The sequence below is a fragment of the Molothrus aeneus genome, chromosome 9, assembly GCF_037042795.1.
Source record: "Molothrus aeneus isolate 106 chromosome 9, BPBGC_Maene_1.0, whole genome shotgun sequence".
In the NCBI taxonomy this organism is placed as follows: Eukaryota; Metazoa; Chordata; class Aves; order Passeriformes; family Icteridae; genus Molothrus; species Molothrus aeneus.
This window is the reverse complement of record NC_089654.1, coordinates 26,908,681-26,927,157: the sequence shown is the minus strand read 5'-3', so window position 1 is coordinate 26,927,157 and position 18,477 is coordinate 26,908,681. Positions and strand designations below refer to the sequence as shown.

The 18,477-nt window shown below is 49.3% G+C and overlaps 1 protein-coding gene across 1 annotated transcript in view; it reads right to left on the bottom strand.

The window, feature by feature from the left end:
- Nucleotides 1-18,477, bottom strand: part of PAPPA2 (pappalysin 2) — an 88,409-nt gene that overhangs the window by 45,195 nt on the left and 24,737 nt on the right. The window contains exons 3-10 of the mRNA XM_066555821.1: nucleotides 14,543-14,688; nucleotides 7,372-7,665; nucleotides 6,436-6,628; nucleotides 4,831-4,952; nucleotides 2,884-3,376; nucleotides 2,237-2,365; nucleotides 1,143-1,234; nucleotides 687-880 (exon numbers count right to left, since the gene is read on the bottom strand). Coding sequence (XP_066411918.1) covers nucleotides 687-880; nucleotides 1,143-1,234; nucleotides 2,237-2,365; nucleotides 2,884-3,376; nucleotides 4,831-4,952; nucleotides 6,436-6,628; nucleotides 7,372-7,665; nucleotides 14,543-14,688 — 1,663 coding nt within the window. The remainder of the gene's footprint in view (nucleotides 1-686; nucleotides 881-1,142; nucleotides 1,235-2,236; nucleotides 2,366-2,883; nucleotides 3,377-4,830; nucleotides 4,953-6,435; nucleotides 6,629-7,371; nucleotides 7,666-14,542; nucleotides 14,689-18,477) is intronic.

The window sequence follows — 18,477 nt, the reverse complement described above, 5'->3', positions numbered from 1 at the left end:
CTGAGCCCAAGGCACCCCATCAGAGATGTGTATCTGGGCAGTTTAATCATGCTGCAGGTCTCAAGATCATTCTTCCTATCAAATCAGTAGAAACACATGTGTAAAGGGCTAAATGTGATCTCTTTACATATTTCTTGCCTTTCTTCAGCTTGCTAGGAAAGAACATACACACCACGTTAACACCAATCAGGCAAAATCCCCTCCAGGCTCTGCTCCAAAGCCCATATGAAAGATGGGAATTCTCCCATTGATTTTTCCTTGGCTTCAGATCAGAGGGCTTGGGAGCAGTACAGATGCTGATGTGTGTGTGATTTCATCCTTTCAGGCCCTGACCTTATAAGGTATTAGACTGACAGGATTTTTTTTAAGCCAACAGTGGGACAAGTCACACGCTCCAAGCTGAGCATTTGGCTGGTGGGATGGGGTGGCCACTGTTCAGTGAAATGATGGCTGGGGGAGATGCTCCCTGCCAGGAGGTGCTCCCTGCCAGAGGTGCCAGGAAGCACCTCTCCATGAACTGCAGCTCCTGAACTCAGGGACTGATGCAGGAGGAGTGTGAGAAGTGCCCAGGTCTTCCACTCAGTCCCTGGTTGGGAAGATAATAATCAATGAGTGCTTCCAGAGTTGATTTTGTGTATTCCCCAGGACAGAGTTTGTCATTTTTTTTCGTCCATGCCTTCACTCACCTTCACAACAGGCTCTCCAGTGACCAGGGAAGCAGGGCAGGACTTTGTATCCTGATGGGAGGAGTAGGCTCTCACTGCCCACAGATCCACAAATCCCTCAGGAGTGTGGGGACCACAGTCCAGCATGCTGCTGGTCCTCTCAAAGGACTCACACACACCATCCCCATCGTGAACGTAGCACAGGCTTGGCTCCCCTGCAGGGAGAACAGGGATGAGCTGCTTACAAACCAGGCTCCAGCCACACACCTCTCTCATTATAAGAGATTTGCTGTCTCATTAGCCTGGGGTTTTTCCCACCACAAGACCCATGGATCACTCCAGCTGCAAATCCAGGTTCTGCTGTGATGAGGTGCATGGCCCTCTGCTCTAAGGAGCAGTGTGAATAACACACAGTTTTGGCTCCTGCCTCAAAAGGAGTCAATCCATTTGGACCTGTCTCAATCCAGTTGGACTCACCAACACAGTTGAAGCCTTTTTCCTTTTTACACCTCCTGGAACAACCATCTCCATCCAGCAAGTCCCCATCATCACATTCCTCCTCCAGGCTCCTAAGAGGGCAACAGCCAGATGTATTATTACCACCTTTGACTCAACACCCACCCCTGTGCTCCTGCCCAGTCATCAGTGAGGACCCCTTATCTTGGTTCTATTTCCACAGAAGCAGTTCAAAAGGAAGAACCACACATGGAATTAGATAGAGAAGAGAAAACACCTTGCCAGGGGATAAAAAGAGGTTGAAGTCACAGCATTTGGGAGCAGACATGATTGTACTGTGACTTTGCTGTAAAACCTGAGCAAGAACTCTGGGAGAATGGAAAAAGTGTAGAACTAAACACCAGGAAGACCTGTTGCTGGAGAAAGCAAGTGTTGGAGAAGGCAGGAGATTCTGAAATGGGGCTGGGGTTTCAGTGGGAGCTGGAGAAGGAGGCAGGAGAAGGGAGAGACAGAAGGTTCCTCTCCCTTTCCCTTTCCTTACCCTGCTAAGAAAACTGATTTCAAATGAAAGTGATCCTGAGGATCCTGGAAGCTGAAGTCTGAGAAAGCTCAAATAAGGAAATCTGAAATAATTATCTCCCAGGCAGAGCAGATGAAGCATTGGGCTCTCTCAGTGTAGAGGTGGTGCATCCCTCATTATTTGGGGTTTCTGAGCAGAGAGGGAACAGCTTTTTAAAGACACCACAACATGTGGGACTGTGCTCATTGCAGAAGCTGCTCCTGCAGGGCCCTGAGCAAAAAGTTATGCTGCCCACTTCCAAAGGCAGATCCTTGGGGCTGGACTCTGGAACAGTTTGCTGAGGTGGGCCAGAATCCAAGCTCTGAAGTCAAGAACAGAGGATGTTCAGGTTGGACCCCTCATGCAGACCATCTCCTATGCACATGGCATTTTACAAAACACAAGCTCTACAGCTCAGTCTACTGGAGGGATTTTGTAAAACAGCTTCAGCCATGTACCCATGCATGGAGGACCCACCTGCTGCTTCCCTTTGGGGCAGGATGACCTAACAGCCTAAAGAACCTCAGCTGAGAGCTTGAGGAGCTCTTCAACTTACGTGGCCACCTTCCCATCCCCACAGTAGGGTGCTCCATGCACATGGACGAGCGGTGGGGACGCTTCTCCTGAGGTTGTCCCAGAGACCACCTGCACCTGGTAGTGGTACACCTGCCCAGGAGTGACTTCCCTGCAGGGACAGAGAGAACTTGAGGGAGCAGCAACATCTGCAGCACTGAGATTTGCTCACCACAACTATAGACATCACGTGTATATATCCAGTATCACTCTGATGTGTCTTCATACTCTGCCAGAGGCAGAGCCTGTGGAAAGAGAGCCTCTTTTAGGTCATTATTTCCCAAGGGTCTGAGATGGGGAGAAGTGGAATTAGCTTGAGTAATCATTTTACTCGTTGTATTGATGGGGGAAATGCAATTTTATGGGTTGCATTGATGGGGAAAATGTTTCTGGGTTTAACAAGCTCCTTCTAGCTAACCTGGGCTCATGGACAAGGGTCGTGCCAGCACAGTGGGTCTGCCACACCCTTGCTCAATGGCACTGGATGCAGCAATTCCCAGAGCAGGGGGACAGCAGGAAAAACAACACAGAAGCAAAACCATGCAGGGATTCAAAGGGAGAAGACACAAGGAGGTAATCAAACCCGACTCAGCCACCCCTGAGCCCAAGACAGAGCAGCCTGCGACTCACGTGTCCATGAAGTGGCGGTGTCCCTGCAGGGGGGTGGCAGGGGACCCGTCTGCAAAGGGGGGGTCACGGAGCACCCGGTACTGGATCAGTCTGCAGGCAGAGCACAGGGAGCTCTGGGGCCTGGAGGTCAGCAGGGCTGTATCTATCTCCATCCTCTCGTCAAAGGTGTAGATTTTAACTCCAGACATCTTTTTAGGGATATTGAGCTTCACGGTGAAGGGGATATCGCAGAAGGTGTCCAGGGGGCCCAGGTGGATGGACTCCCCTTGCTCTGTCAGGATTTCAATGTCAGACAGGGCCTTGGGAGAGCCTGTGGAGAGGTAGGTGGTCCAGAGGGTGAGGGAGTCGGGGTAGACGGGGTGCAGGAAGCGCAGCTCCAGGATGCAGCCGTGTGGCTGGGGACATGGCACGGTCATGTTCATGTCATACAGGTGCAGCTCTGGGCTCCAGGCCTGCAGGCTGGGCTCACAGGGCTGATCCACATCTGGAGGACCTGGGACAAGGAGGAAGATGGTGTAAACCTGGTTTCACAGGACACCCACACCCTATAGCCTGCTTTAGCACCTCCAGGCTGTAACTGCACACCCACATGCCCTAGACCTGGTGGCACCTGCCCTAACACCCTGGAAAGCAACAATCCCCACTGGTCTCCCAATTCCTGGGTACTTGCACATATGCACAAGGCTCAGCAGACCTGGTGACTCATAGCCCTCTCAAATGGGAACAGCGGTGCCCACACTGCAGCTGGACACAGTGCAGAGACCTAAGGACTAGACACAGCTGAGGAATGTCAAGTTTGCTCTGTAGCCTCACAGGTGTAGAGACTTTGCCAAGGGCACCTGAATGCTCCAAGCAGAGTAGAGACTGAAGCTCTGCACAAGCAAATGCTAGGACAGGTCATAGTCAGGAAGGGGCCAGGTCCAAAGCAGGGAAGCAGGACCTGCTGCTTTTCCAGGCTGTTTTTCCAGAAGATCCTCCAGGACAGTACCCAGGCTAACCTCAGAGCCCCAGCCTGCCTTCCCTCATGGTGGATAAGCACTCAGCAAGAGAAATGGAGTGCTGGCCTTTCAGACCCAGTGGAATTTATCATTCTGTAGTAGAAATACCTTTGTCTTCATTAGCCACTGGAAGCATTTCTTAGGGCCCAGCACCAATTCAAAGCCTTCACCCATATAAGACAAGTCTAAAAGTTTCTGAAACGCACAAACTCTCTCTTTTTATCAGAGCAAACAAGCACTTGTGATAACTACAGACACACAGAACCACATCCCCTGGCTCTGCATGGTTCAGCAGCAGCACATGCACCTCACACAGCTCCCAGGATCAGCTCTCCTGGTCTCCTGCCTCCTCTACCCTGCTCTTGGAGGAGCTGAGGCAGCAAGAAAAGCCCAACACCGCCTATGGCAGCTCAGTGTGACCCTGAAAGTCGCCACTGTGCCCACAAGGTGGGTCTCTAAACCAACATCTGGGTCTCAGCACAAGAGAAGCTGTAATGCCCAGCTGCTATTGGCATGGCTAGGGAGGAATGGACTGCCCAGGGCTTGGCACAGACTCAGTGGGACTCAGCACAGAGCTCCTCTTGCTCCCTGTGGACAAGACTACATTAAAGTCTGTGAATGTCCCTGAGGTTTCGAATGAGGTCCCAAGATCTGTATTTTAAGACTGATTTCAGTTAAGTGCTTTTCCCTTTGGTCAGTATCTTTCAACAACACCTGGACAATGATTTGATGATTTGGGGTAATATTGGGGTGCCAGTCAGTTTGTCCAAAGCCATCTGGCCATTACCAGGTTTTTCCCTGGGTGCCAGGAAATCCTTCCTGCACTACAGAACCCTTGCAAAGGGAAGACAACTGATTCTCTAAAAAAAAAAAAAAAAAAATTCTTTTTCTTATACCAGAAAGATTCTGTCTGGAGACTCCCAGACAGGAAAAGAGAGGAGACATTTACCTTCTGCTTCTTCTGGGGTCCAGTAGCCAGAGGAGTCGCAGACGCGGGGGGAGGAGGCCTCGTGCACGTACTGCCGGAAGGTGCCATCCTCAGCACAGCTGTCACACAGCCTGTCCTGCTCCCTGCTGGCACAGCACACACCCTGCCATGGCTCAGGAGGAACAGGCAACTCCCTAGACACGTGTGTCCAGGTGGTACCAGACAGGGAGGTGGAGAAGCAGAGCTAAGGTCTCAATCTCTCTGGGTATACCATGCTGCTTGCAATCAGCTTCTTCAAAGACAGGGAAATATGAGCGCCCATGGGACAGGCTGGATTTAATCTCTCCTCTTCTCCATGCTCTTTAGGTAGTCTTGGATGGATCCCATCCCTGCCAGTCAGAGCTAACAGACCCCACACACCCCAGGGCAATGCCTCTGGACTAGAGTGGGTGCAAATAAGGCGCTCTCTGCTAAACCCAGGGTCAGGGTTTGGCTTTCAGCATTATTGTAATACAAACCAGTCACAATATTATCAATTGCCATGCTCTCCAGAAAAGATAAAGGCACTTTTCTACTATAAGGCCCAGCCCTCAGCCACTTTCCTTGACCAGTTCTTCTCAGGGGATTCAGGACTGCCACAATGGACCAGCTCCTGAGACAGTTATGAGAGACAACTTGGGATGGTTCCAGAGGGCCTCTGTTCTAGACCCATGTTTTCCTGCTCCCAAATCACTTCTTCCCCCAACAAAGCAGTTTATTTGGATGACTCAAGGCTACCCAGCACTCTGAGCCTCTCCTGTCTGTGGGGTGACATGCATGTCTTGTTACTCCTGAGCAAAAGGGCCATTGTGGAGAGCACCCATTCTTTGAAAAGTCAGCAAACACTGACCCAAGAGTGACCCAGCTGCCATCAAACAGCATTTTCCTTTTAATTATAAAAGACAGCTTTATGAAGCAGCTTCAAAACAAGTTCAAAAGCTCTTTATGTACGTGCTTATGATCCCATAAGCAAAAAAAGGCCCCTAAAAATAAAGTCTCACCACCTAAAACATGGTGTACACTGAAATAAGAGGGGCTGCTCAATAGAGACACTGGTGGTGTATCCAGGTCTTGGTGGCTCCCTTTGCGGGGAGAAGACAGACATCCACCCAACACTCATGGCTGTGCACTCCTCAGCAGCCAAACAGCTCTGGCTCCTTGGCATCATTTCTCTGGCTTGAAAAGTTTCCTGACTTACCCCCAGTTAGCTGCTCTGCGAGCCCATGACAGCGCTGGGAACGAAACCCAGCTCTTGTGGTTCGAGCTCCCTGCCTTAACCACAAGGCTGCATTTCCTCCTGGTAAATAGCTACTTTATACAATAAGTGCTAAATGAAGCTCATTTTTCATTCCCTGATTGCACTCTGGGGTTTTAGGGCTGGCTTTGCCTGCGGATGCTCTTTGGCTTCCCCTCCCGGCACCCCGAGAGCAGGAAGCTTGCAGGAGAGCCCATCTGCCAGGGGGCCATGGCAGCAGCCTGGCTCTGGTGCCCGAGGGCTCTGCTGGAGACCAGCAGGGTGGGAAGGGGACTGGCACCGCAGAGATGCCTTGTCCCTTCCTGTGCAAGCCCAGGAGCACAGTGCCTCACCTCTCGTGGAGGACGCCGCTGATGGGAGGCAGCCAGTAGATGCTGAGGGAGTGCTGAGTCTGCCCGGTGACCATGGGGGGGATCGGGATGGGTGCTGGCTTCCTGCTGTGTCCCCAGCGCTGGTACACCAGGTCCAGGTAGCAGTGCATGCGGGCCACCTGGTTGGGGGTGAAGCTGTTGGTGCACTCGTCATCTGGGGGACGAGAGAGGCCGGGCCGAGGGTTAGGGCACGACAACATGCGCCCTTTGCTCCTGGATAAACTTTTTCAGGGACTGCTAGGGAGGGCTGGGAGGCACCAGCGTGCGGTGGCTGTGCTGCCGGGCTCTCTGGTGTCGTGTGTCCCCAAAGCCACAAGATGGCACTGCCACAGCGGCTCCAGGTCCCCGCACCCGCCCGGCACCCGCACCTGGGCAGTGCCGCCGCAGGAGGGTCAGCCCGGGGCATGAACTGCTCCTCCGGCTTCGCTCCTCCTGGCATGGCAGGAGAAACGCCAGCCCCCCGCGGCATGCCTTGGGAACCACGCCAAAAGGGTTCAGGAGGTTTAATAATAATAATAATAATAATAATAATAATAATAATAATAATAATAATAATAATAATAATAATAATAATAATAATAATAATAATAATAATAATAATAATAATAATTCAGGATGTTACTAATAATAATATTAATAGCTTCAGGACTGAAGAACAAAGGCACGCACAGACAAGAGGAGCCTTGGTGCATGTCCAGCACCACTGGCAGGGATGGATAGAAATAGCCTGAGGGAAGAAAATGGTTAAGCAGCTACTGCAAGCACTGCCTGACCCATCCCAATACACCAGGAGGGTCTCTGTTGGTTAGGGAGTGAGGTAAGGCACTACTGATGGAGATAAACCCAAGTTTTAAGGAAGGTGACCCCTTGTGACTCCCAGCAAGGATGACTCGTTACCTGTGTAACTCATGTAGTTGTTGAAGGGTGTTCCTGTGAAATGTGTCTGGCCACAGGTGTCATTGGTAGGGTCTGGATCCCGACAGAGTTTATTCTTTGGGGTGGGGGCAGTGTCAGCACAGAGGTCTCCTGTCTCCATGGATGGAGTGGTCTCCCTGCAGGGATCCTCACAAGACTCCCGCTCGCTCACTCCCTTGAAGACGTGGTAGAGCCCCAGGACGTGCCCCACTTCATGGATCATGGTGTTGGTGTGGCCAGGCATGCCGTAGTAAGCAGGGTTGAGGACAACTCCACCTGGAATTGCAAGTACAGAGAGCATCATTCCAAGAAAGGGACAGTGGGCATCTGTCATTACTCACCTGTGAGAGGTAAAACTCCTCTCGTTGTGCTTCCAGGCCACAGATGAGGGGCCAGATGGAGACCCAAAGATGGACACACAAAGATGGACATATTCAGCCTCTTATAGGATAGGAAGAGGCTCCTTTACCTTCTTGGGTTGGAGCAGGGTGGGTGGTTTTTCTTCCCCTCCTACCACTCTATTCCCCCCTCAACATCTTCCATCATTTCAGCTACTGCTTCCCTCTGCATCTTTTTGCACAGCTGGAATTCAGTGTCTGCTTTGGATCACACAGCTCCAAAGGAGGTTTGGAGCCAGAGCACCAAATCGAGCCATGCTGTGCCTTTACATGGATCATCTTTTGAAGCAGAGGACAGAAGTCCTTCCCTGGCCCAGACAGGTGTCTAAGGCAGGCTAGCTCCCATGGCAGGTGAGGACAATGAGGTGCTGAGCAAAGTCCCAACTCAGCTGTGCCAACTAGAAGCCAGATTCAGCAAAAATCCACGTGAAGATTGAGGTGCACTACCTCCAGCCCCTGCTGAGAAATCACCCATGACCTATGCTTCAACTTCCAAACCAGACTCTGTGAGGTAAACTAAAATTCTCACAAGGTATTGTTGAAATCCACTAAGCTCCTGCCACAAACTTGACCCAAATTTAGTGTATTTTAGAGTGGGATTTCCCAGGACATAGCTTATGAAGATCTCTTCCTCCCCTTCAGAGGGGTCTGCATGTGAGCAAGGGGCAAATGAACCCAACAAGATCCTTACAAACCATCACAACCTACTCCTCTTCACTGGGGTACCCCAACCCCTGACTCAAGGGGACACAAACCTTGTCTCCAATCCAGTTTGGTGCAGGTTCAGCTGTCAAAGATGTTGGAGCATGGACACAGGTTAGACCCCCAGAAACTGCCCCAGAGCAGCCACCTCATACTGAGAGCAGCAGCACGGAGCTGGACAGGACCCATGATCATCCTGCCCTAAGCTGAACTGTGGCTGCAGGGAAAGTAGTTTTTCCTTTCCTGTGAGCCCATCTGTGATGGCAAGAACAAGGATCAAGGATATTGACAAAAGCCAGGTGGAACACAGCCTTCCCTTTGCTCACTGCCAGCATCTCCAGCCCCTGACCCGAGATGCACACCCTGTGCTGATGGCTCTGTACCACATCTGCTAGGAAACTGTCCACAGAAGGTGCTCAAGAACAAAAAAAATTTGCTTTGCTGGCCTCCTTTTATTCGCCTCCTTTATTTTGTCCAGATTAAAATTTCTTTGGAATCTCTTCATTTTTCTCCTTGTTTTGAGGTTTTTCACTGGCCATTTCCCTCCTTTTTCTCTTCTCATTTTCACACTCCATCCACTTTTCCATGCTGCCTTACAGCGAAGGAGCAAGGGCTGGGAAGCATCAACAAGACAGGGGTGCTAAAAGCAGACCCCAGCATGTGCCCAGGCTGACTCCAGGCAACCCCTCCATGCCTCAAGAGGCTGTTTTTACACAACTACTTTTAACCCAGACAGCTTGGATGGCAGTGTGGTGAATAGTTGGCTCCAGCACAGCTTGCTCCCTCCTTTGCAGGGCCCTGGAGGATTTACTGTGCCAGCTACCTCACGGCAGAGCCTCTGCTACTGCATCTCTGTTGATGATCACTGCCCTGCCAGCAAAGTTAGAGCTGGCAGGTGGCCACAGTGTGATCCTGTCTCCAGCCACACAGGCTGCTTGAAATGTGCTCCTGGATCAGCTCCGTGCACTCATGTCCTCGAGTGCAGGGCATTCCTTCCAAGAGAGGGTTTTCTTCAGATCACAGTGTCCCTGGCAAGGCACCAGCAGGTCTGTGACTCCCATGGGGGAGCCATGCTGGGTGAACACTGAGCTGGGGGCTGGGAAGGGACCTTCAGAGACTCCCTGAGCAATTCTCCCAAGCCCTTCCAACAAGGGGTGGAGAAATGAGGGTGGCATCTTCTGTGGAGCACCCTGCGTGTGTGGCCCGTGGAAGGGCTGAGAGGCACCACTGACCTGTCAAGTGGCACCGTTTCTTAGCTCAAAATTCATGTTTATTGCTCTTCCTTCCCACAGTGTGGATCTTCTGTCCAGGGCTTGAGGCAAAGGATGGGTCACACAAAGTAGCTGCATTCCCTTTCTTCCTAGTTGTGAGACAAGAGAGCAAAGGACTTTGCATCCCATCAGTCAGCTCTTGACCCTTTAGTTGCCTGGAGACGGACAAGAAGGCACAGAGGCTGAAAAATCCTTCTGGGACCTTCGTGTTCTGTCCTGTCAACTCTTGGGTTTCTGGAAGCCATCACCCTCTCAATTACCACCCTAGTAAATGCTATAGATAGCAAAGGGCATCCCATTGATGGGAAACCCAGTGGGCACATAAAAGAAAAGCTGCTTTTCATTTCAATCAAAACAGGGCATGAGAGAAGAGAGAACAGAAAGAAAAGGCATCTCTACAGCCAAACCCAAGCCTGAGCAAGGCAGGGGGCTGCCTGCCCAAAGGTCTGAAAGGAGGAATGTGCACAAAGAAAGAAAATAGTGTTCATAAACAAGTAAATGAAATGTGAAAGCCCTGCATGCATCCTGCAGCAGTAACCACAGGGAAAAGGGCTGAGTACCAGGGGCACAGGGCATCCTGGGACCAGGCAGCCCAGCCCTCCTCCCTGCAGAAACCCAGTGCTCTTCCCATGTGGTGCAATAAATGGGATTCCAGTACAGGGGGGCAGAAAGCTGTCACAAGAGAGGGATGCCAAGGCCACAGTACCCTGTCCCCTCCCCTCCTCTCTGCTGGCTTCCCCTATTCCATTCCTCCCCCACACTCCACAAGAACGATCGTATTTTTAGTACTCATTTTAACAACTAATTAAATGGCAGAATTAGAAACAGCCTGAGAACTCTGCCTTCCAGAACATCCCTATCCCTTCATTCCCTGTCCCCACTGCTCCCTGATGAGCTGGGAGTGCTCCCAGCTTTGGACCAGGAAGTTCTGTTTCCCCTCTGCAGGATCCTGGCTGTGAAGGCAAGATGTGGAAGTGTTCCCAACAGGATCACCCTCCCCTCTCTCTCCACTGCAGATCAGGCATTCCCTTCTCACCTCTGCCTCCCCCTGCCCTGGGCAAAGGGCTAAACTGGGCTTTCAGTGCCTGAGAATCAGCTAAACTGGGCTTTCAGTGCCTGAGAATCAGCTAAACTGGGCTTTCAGTGCCTGAGAATCAGCTAAAGGAGGTTCACAAGGTCAGCATTCGCACAACAAAGCTAAAAACTTCCATATCCCTCTGGTATCAGGGGGGTCCAGTACTGCAAGGCAGGTGAGCCAGAGACTTCTTTGGACTTACTCACCCAACCACATCCAGGCAGCTGGAAAGATTCAGGTCTGGCCTCAACATCTTGTCTCTCCAGCTGCAGAGCTGGTAATGTCCCCAAGGCCAAGCCCCCACTCTGATCAAGCAACAAGAGATGCCCAGCCCATCAGATTTGTGCTGGTCTAGACTGTGCTTCTCCTCTACTCACACAGCCCTGGAAGCTCCTGCTCCCAGGACATTCTCTGCTGCTAGCCAGGGTCTATGGCAATGCTGAAGGACTCCTGCCCATGCCAGTCCCAAAGAAGCCAACCTGCTCCTAGGTCAGGGCTATCCCAGAGGACATTCCCAAGTAACCACAGGACCTTTAAACAGTGAACCACAAAGCTGAACCTGCATTGCAGGGCCAGTCTTCCCCAAACACTGAGTCAGAGCAATTAATGGAACAAATGCATGACAGTTAGTCAGACAGGAAGATGCCATTGCCTAAGGTACCTCGGATGGGAGGGCTGGCCCTCCTTCAGCATCCACTGACCTCTGCCAGATATATGAGCTGGCCTCAGCTTATATAACTACAGAAAGTATTTATAACATCAAATGTTCACCATTCCCTTGCCTTTTGACCACGTTTATGCAGTTCACATGCAGCTACACATGAAGTTCAAAGCATCTGCATTATTACATTACTGGGTTTTTTGAACAAGGCTTTCCACCACAGAAAGTTAAGGATTTTTTTTTAAAGGAATTTCTTCGACTCCTTCTGCTTTGTAGTTAAAAATATTTACTTCTAAGTTCTCAGAAAACTCATTCCAGACTCCAAGAAATCTGAATTTGTGAGGGACTCACTGTGATTATGGTGGAAAGACTGAGACAGACAGTATAGTCACAGGGAGTGGTGCAAACAGACCTGAGACCTACCTCTGCTGTTTGCTGGCAGCAAGTTGTCTTTCTCTGGGAGCTCCACAGCAGCTGAAACATGGTCTATAGAAATTTCATAGACCACTTCAGCCTCTCCAAGCCAGTAATTGTCTTTTATGCTTCATTGAAAGTAGTTGCTCTTGGCTGTATTATTGGTAAACTATCCCCAAGTCTTCAGAAAGGCTGCCTGAAAATTTAATTTCCTCAGGAAAAAAAGTCTGGAGGAGAGCAATAGAACTGTAGGTAATCAGCATATGAATGGTCATGTAACTTCTGGTGGCCCCAAAGAAGCATTGTGAAGAGAAGGGGATGAAAAACAAAGTTCACTGAAGACTTCCAGAAGGTGATGACACTAACAGGAAGGTGAGGTCAACCCTCCTGAAAAACACACTCAAAGATCATGAAGGAATGGTTTATAAGGAGATTAAAATCCAGGTGGCAGATTAAACAACTTTGAGAGATGGAGATGATGGAGAACAATAAATCTAGTGATCTTTGGGCTGTGGCAAAGTATTAAAATAGCAGAAGGGAAGGCAGCTGGAGAAGAAAAAGTCTCATGATGCTTCTCCTGAAAACATCTAAGAAAGTTCAGTTCAGAGAAACAATCAGAGCAAAATCTGACCAAGACTCTCTGCAGACAAGAGGCAGTTTGGCTTCTCAGAGAAGCCAAGGAACCAGTTTGATTCATGCAGAGAACTAAAGCATGGAGGGCCTGTATGTGTGTAGGAAAAATCAGCATGGCATTTCTGCTCCATGGGAAAAGACAATGGCATGAGGGGTGCAGGTCTTGTGTGCTGACCCTAAAATTTTAAGGTCAGGATAGACAGGAGATTAGCAAGATTTAGCACAAGGAAAGGAGTCTGTCTTTTTGGAGCCATACCCCTCTCTTGTGTATAGACCTGTCTCTACCCCTGGCCATAGTTAGGTCCTTAAGCTCAGGAATTTTTCACAAACTGCCATTAACTCCTCCCAAGGCTTTTCCTTCTCTTTACTCACTGCTTTCCTTTCACATCTACTCAGATTCTCCATTAGCCTCTTGTGAGAGCTTTTGTCAAAAGCCACACATTCATGGCCTCCTCAGTCCTGAGTTTCTTCTGTGTGGGACAGTAATATACATTGTGCAGGGTACAAAGCAAATGATGATGTGGTGAAGCTCACTGTTTAAGGAGAGCAGAGTCCACCACCCGCCCTCCCCAGCTCATTAAATCTAAAACCAAGGACAGTCTTGAACCAAAGTCTTCAGCTCATGCCAGAGACTCAAAGAAGTTCAGATCCAGCTTCATACTTCACAGCTCTGGCACCAGAGTCAAGACAACACCCCTTTTCCCCTGAACCTCCACACTAAAGCCCTGATCCAGCATTTCCAGATGGTGCCATTTCTCATGTCCCTGGCTGGACACAAGCTCAGAGACTGGAGCTAAATGCAAGCTTTTGATGAGACCAGTCATCCCAATTACCCCTCTGTACAGTGGCTTGCAGGCCATTGGGAGAGGTCTGAGGGGTACGTGTGTGTGGCTGAAGCACTTGCTGCAGTCAGATGATTGTCAAGCTGAGCCTTGGAAGTGGTTTCTGGAAGCTGAAAGAATAAATTTCATGGAGATTTGCCTTTCCTCAACAAGCAGCTGTAGCAATATGCTATTGAAAAAACAGCCCTGAAACTCATTGAGGGAGGGAAACTGGCACAAAGGAACTTTGAAACAGGTCTTTAACAGCAGTATAAAACTTTTCAGGGTTGAACATCACGCACTTGTAAAAGCAGAAGGTCTAGGTCTGCTGTGCAGGTGTCAGGAGTAATTATTTCCAGTTACTTATTGAGAAACACTTTAGACATTTTGACTGCAAAGTGTAAAGGGCTTTGCCAGAAAACTCCAACAACTGAAGAGGTGGTAGGAGAGGCAGGAAAAAGAGAAACAACAGAAATAGCAGAAAATGCACAAAACAACCACATTCTAGGGAACCAGTAGACGTTTTGGCTGCTTTGCAGCCTACGAGGACTGATGACCTTAAGGGTCCGCCCTGAATCCTCTGAGGCCAAGGAGAACCTTGCCTCCAGCAGGTAGTAGGCCAAGTTATAAAAACATGGTAAAATTTGATAGTTATCCCCACACTTGCAGCTGGATTCAGAAGTGGCCAGTTCTGGCTGCTGCCTGGGCAGCCCTGGAGTTGATGAAATCTGCCATCTCAGCTCTGAAAACACTGACACTTGTGGTTTGTATCTGTTTGCTAATATGTGCTGCAGGGTGAAGTTCACTGTCTCCAGAATCCTACTAGATAGACCTGGAAGGTCCAGGAGAAACCAAATGTGAGTCTAGAACTCTCTCCAGAGCCTGCACTTATGGTAAACTTGTGGTCCCACTACCTTCACCATCAAAAGTTTCTCATAACAATGTTGAAGCCCCTTGTCAGTGGGTAATCTCACAACCTTGCCCACATAGATTCAGGGAACAGGCAGCTCTTTTCCTTACAGCAGCAGCTGTTGGAACACCCAAACCCTGTTATCATGACCTTTGTATGAAACATCCACAATGTTGAGGCACAGCACATCCACCTCTATTTGCCAAGTCAAGGAAGAGAGAGGAAAGCCAGTAATTCTGAGACCCCAGGAATGGGATAAGTTACTTACCCAGGTGGCTAAGGGCCTCTTTGTCCCACGGCCAAGTGGCAGCACCAGCCAACTCTTCCCTCACTGAACTGGCGAAGTAAATATTGAGGAAATGGGTGCTGTTCAGCTTCAGAGCCTCCTTCAGCTCCTTCACGCTCATGTAAGCCCTGAAAGGTCAAAAGAGAGGAAATATTCATCACACATTGCACACAGAGTGAGGAGGAAAAGTGGGAGCCACCCGTAGACATCCTACAGAGGAGCATTGGTGTTCAGGGTCCCGTGGCCATGAGTGAGCAGCCAACACGAGAAATTCTGCATTGCTTAGGATGCCTCCCAGACCCAAGCTGGCACCAGTGCCAACTCGAGCTGGTTTGGCAGTGCCAAGTGGCTCCTACAATCTGCCATCAGGAACCTGAAGATGGTGAGTTTTCCTTCTCATGGAGAAGGGCTGGTGTTGGTTTTCTGGGGCCTGTAGCCCTGTGTGGGTGGCTGCTTGCTAGGGTTCTGAAATCCACAAAGCTCAGAGCTCCAGGCAGAGTGTAGCTAAAAAAGGCATGCCAAAGGGAACACAAAACTGCCACAACATGCCTTCCTCCACAGCTTTTCCCTTGGATCCAGCCTTAGCCCAAGGCTGCTTTTACTGCCTAGGGTTAGGGTTCCGAAATCACAGAGCCCAGAGCTCCAGGCACACTGCAGCTGCAAACATCCCAAGGGGAACCATAAACAGGATGCCTCCCAGACCCAAGCTGGCACCAGTGCCAACTGGGGCTGGTTTGACAGTGCCAAGTGGCTCCTGCAATCTGCCATCAGGAACCTGGGATGGTGAGTTTTGTTTCCCTGGGAAAAGGGGTGGCATGCGTGTTCAGGGGCCTGTGGCCTGGAGTGGGCTGCCGCCTCCTGAAATTCCAATCAGTGCAGGATGCCTCCATGACCCAACCTGACCACCACCAACTTGGGCTTCTTTGACAGTGCCAAGCACCTCCACAAACTAACATGAGGAACCTGGGCTGCTGAGTTTGGTTTCAGAGGGAAAAGTGTCTGGACCAGACCTGGAGACATCGTCAGCTCTGAAACCAAGAGCGTGTTAAAGCACTGAAATATTCAGCATTTCCACAGGATGTCCTGTGACACTTCAAACTCTGCTCTGTAAGGTGCAAGTTCAGGTAGTGAGGGGTTCGGGAGTGGGTGGAAGGCACTCATGCAAGCCTGAAGAAGTTTTGCTCATTACAGTAGCTTTGTTGGTGAGTTCTCACCCCAGACAAAGCTTTCCAATCATGGCAACAAAAGAAGCCCCACAAAATATGAGAATAAATAATAAAATATGATAAAACAGGAGAAGAAAATATGAGAGGAAGAAGGAAATGCAGAGGTTGGTCTTGCTGGGGAAAAGAGAGGGGGTTTGGCATTAGAAAACTGGAATTTGAGTTGGAAGGAGAGAAGAATTAATCCAGAACTCCAACTACTTCTAACAAGGGTTTTTCAGGGCTTGTCCCTGATACCGGGCAAGAGAGGAATGGACATCACACCTTACTGTTGGGAGCAGAGAGGGTTTGTCAGCTGGGGCTGAGAAGTGTCTTCTCCAGTTTCTCTAGTCTATCTGGACTTCCATTCCATCCTTTTCCCCAGGAAAACCAGTATGCTATAGATGGCAGTAGGTGGTAAAAACAAGGGTGTCCCAGCCACATCTCTCATCAAAACACATCCCAGGGAATTGAACAAGGAAGAGTATGAGCAAAATTATCTTGGAACATGCTCAAAAAAAAAAAATTAAAAAAATTTCTTGCAGCTCTGCTCAAAATGGACCTTGGAGAAGACTGCCCCCTCTGCTCATGATCTGTATCTTTCAGATGAGGTCTGGGATGTCTACAGGAGCCAGCAGAGGAAAAAAGAGCAAGATTTCCCAGAATAAGCTCAATGAGGAGAAGGTAATCTCTGGAGCCAGATTCATCAAAGGGCAAGTTTAGAGGGGAGGGTCTCCTGACAACACTGCTGGCTGTCTCTCCTCCTGTCTTCAGGGCTGGGAATAAAATGCATAAAACAATAGTAGGGAATAAAGAGTTGAAAAAACACAGGAATGTGATATCCAAGACAACCATTTCTAAAGGCCACAGTAAGGTAATGGGCTAGGAAAGGTGGGTAGCAGTCAGGAAATTTAGGTTTCACTCTTCCCTCTATGTGAGTGTTTCTGCACAGGTAAAAAGACTGTATCAAATTCACCAGAACATCAACAGTCCCAGCATTGGTCTTCAGGGAGTTCATGTCCTCAGCTATGCAAAACAATCAAAGTCCAACCTAATATCAGCAATAATAATTCCAATAATAACAGCAATGGAATTATAAGGTCTTGGACTGTGCTGCAAATGCCAGGTACCCTTTTAAATGGACTTCAATGATCCTTGTGGGTCCCTTACATCTTAGGATATTCTCTGATTCTATAAATTAGGTGCTACCATTTCCACCATCTGTGCCATTATCCTCATGGGCTGAGACAGGCTTAGGACAGGTAGCAGACATTGTCTCCACATTTCTATGACTTGTCTTTAAGTCTTCAAAACTTGAAGACCCTGACCCACAGTTTGTGAAGCCATTCATTTAAGAGATTCTGAGCAAGAAAAAAAAAACAACTCATGGAAAGGCTTTAAATACATCACTGTGGAATGATGATGGAAACACACCATTGTGGAAATATGTCATAAGAATGACTAAACCTGCAGCATGAGGCCAACAGCAACATTAAGGTGGTGGAAAGCATTTCACTTATTCCCATGCTTCCAGGAGCAACTGGCATCTTTGAGCTGCGTGGATAGATTATGAAGGGAGCACAGCTGTTTCTTTACACTGGGCTCACCATGAAGGAGCACCAGCTCTGTTTGAACAAGCTGCTTCTGGTGGTGTCCTTTAGCAGTGATGCCCATTAGTGCATTCCTCTCTACATGGGATGACAGACAGGAGGATGGAGCTGAGGATGGGCTAAGGGGAAAAAGGCACGTTCTCATCTGAGATGTGAAGTGAGAAAGGAAACCCTTTTCCTTTCTTGTTTGAAATGGCAAGATCCCTAGTCTTCAAGCTGTTACACCAACAGGCTTGTTTAGAAAGAAAGAGGTTGCTACAGCAAATTGAAGAGAAGGAGGAAAATAATGAAAAAAAATAAAGAATTCCAGAAATAAACTAGAGCAGGGTGGCATGTGGAACAGAGCTGGGAAAATCAAGGGCTATTTCCCTGGACCTGAAACAGCAGAGGCTTTCAAAAGCCACTGCTGACTTGAGAGGTGTCAGATAATCAGGGTCTTCTGACTGCCTCTCTCCTACCAGTCAGCCTCAAAAGACCATCCCAGGCTGGAGGCATCTCACCCATCTTCCCAGGAGCTCTGAAGATTCAGTTACTTCAGACAGATCTTGGCTGGGCTATGTGGCGAGATGAGATGACCAGCTTGTCTTCACCAGGCCCCGAAATCTCCCACCACAAAGCAGCATTCCCAGAACACTTTCCCCAGCCACATCAGCTTGTGGAGAGAAAACTCTCCCAACCGGAAAGGACAAATTAGGAGAACTTGATCCCTTCCCTGTGATGTCTTGCCTGAGCATCCCAGACACGCGCCACGCTGACGCCACCCCTCCAACCCAACCAAGGCGGGAGCAGGCCGGGAGGAATAGATAGTGAGAAGGATAAACAAACCTGAAGGACATACTTGTGGCGTGACTCGGAAGGAATAGAAGCAAAAGTTTCATAGAAATAGAGCATAAGGAGGGGGAGGGGGGAGAGAAAGTCTCCTTCACTCATCAAAGCTGCTCGGGGGACACAGACTTAAAAATAGCATCAATTCCTGACCTATGATATCTCGGAAAAATAGCACCAAAGCCTTCCAGGCTGTCCAAATTCCAAGAGTCGACGTCAGCCCTATTCAGAGGGATATTCCTGCAGTCCCTCTTCTGGAGACATGATGTTTTTCTGGCTG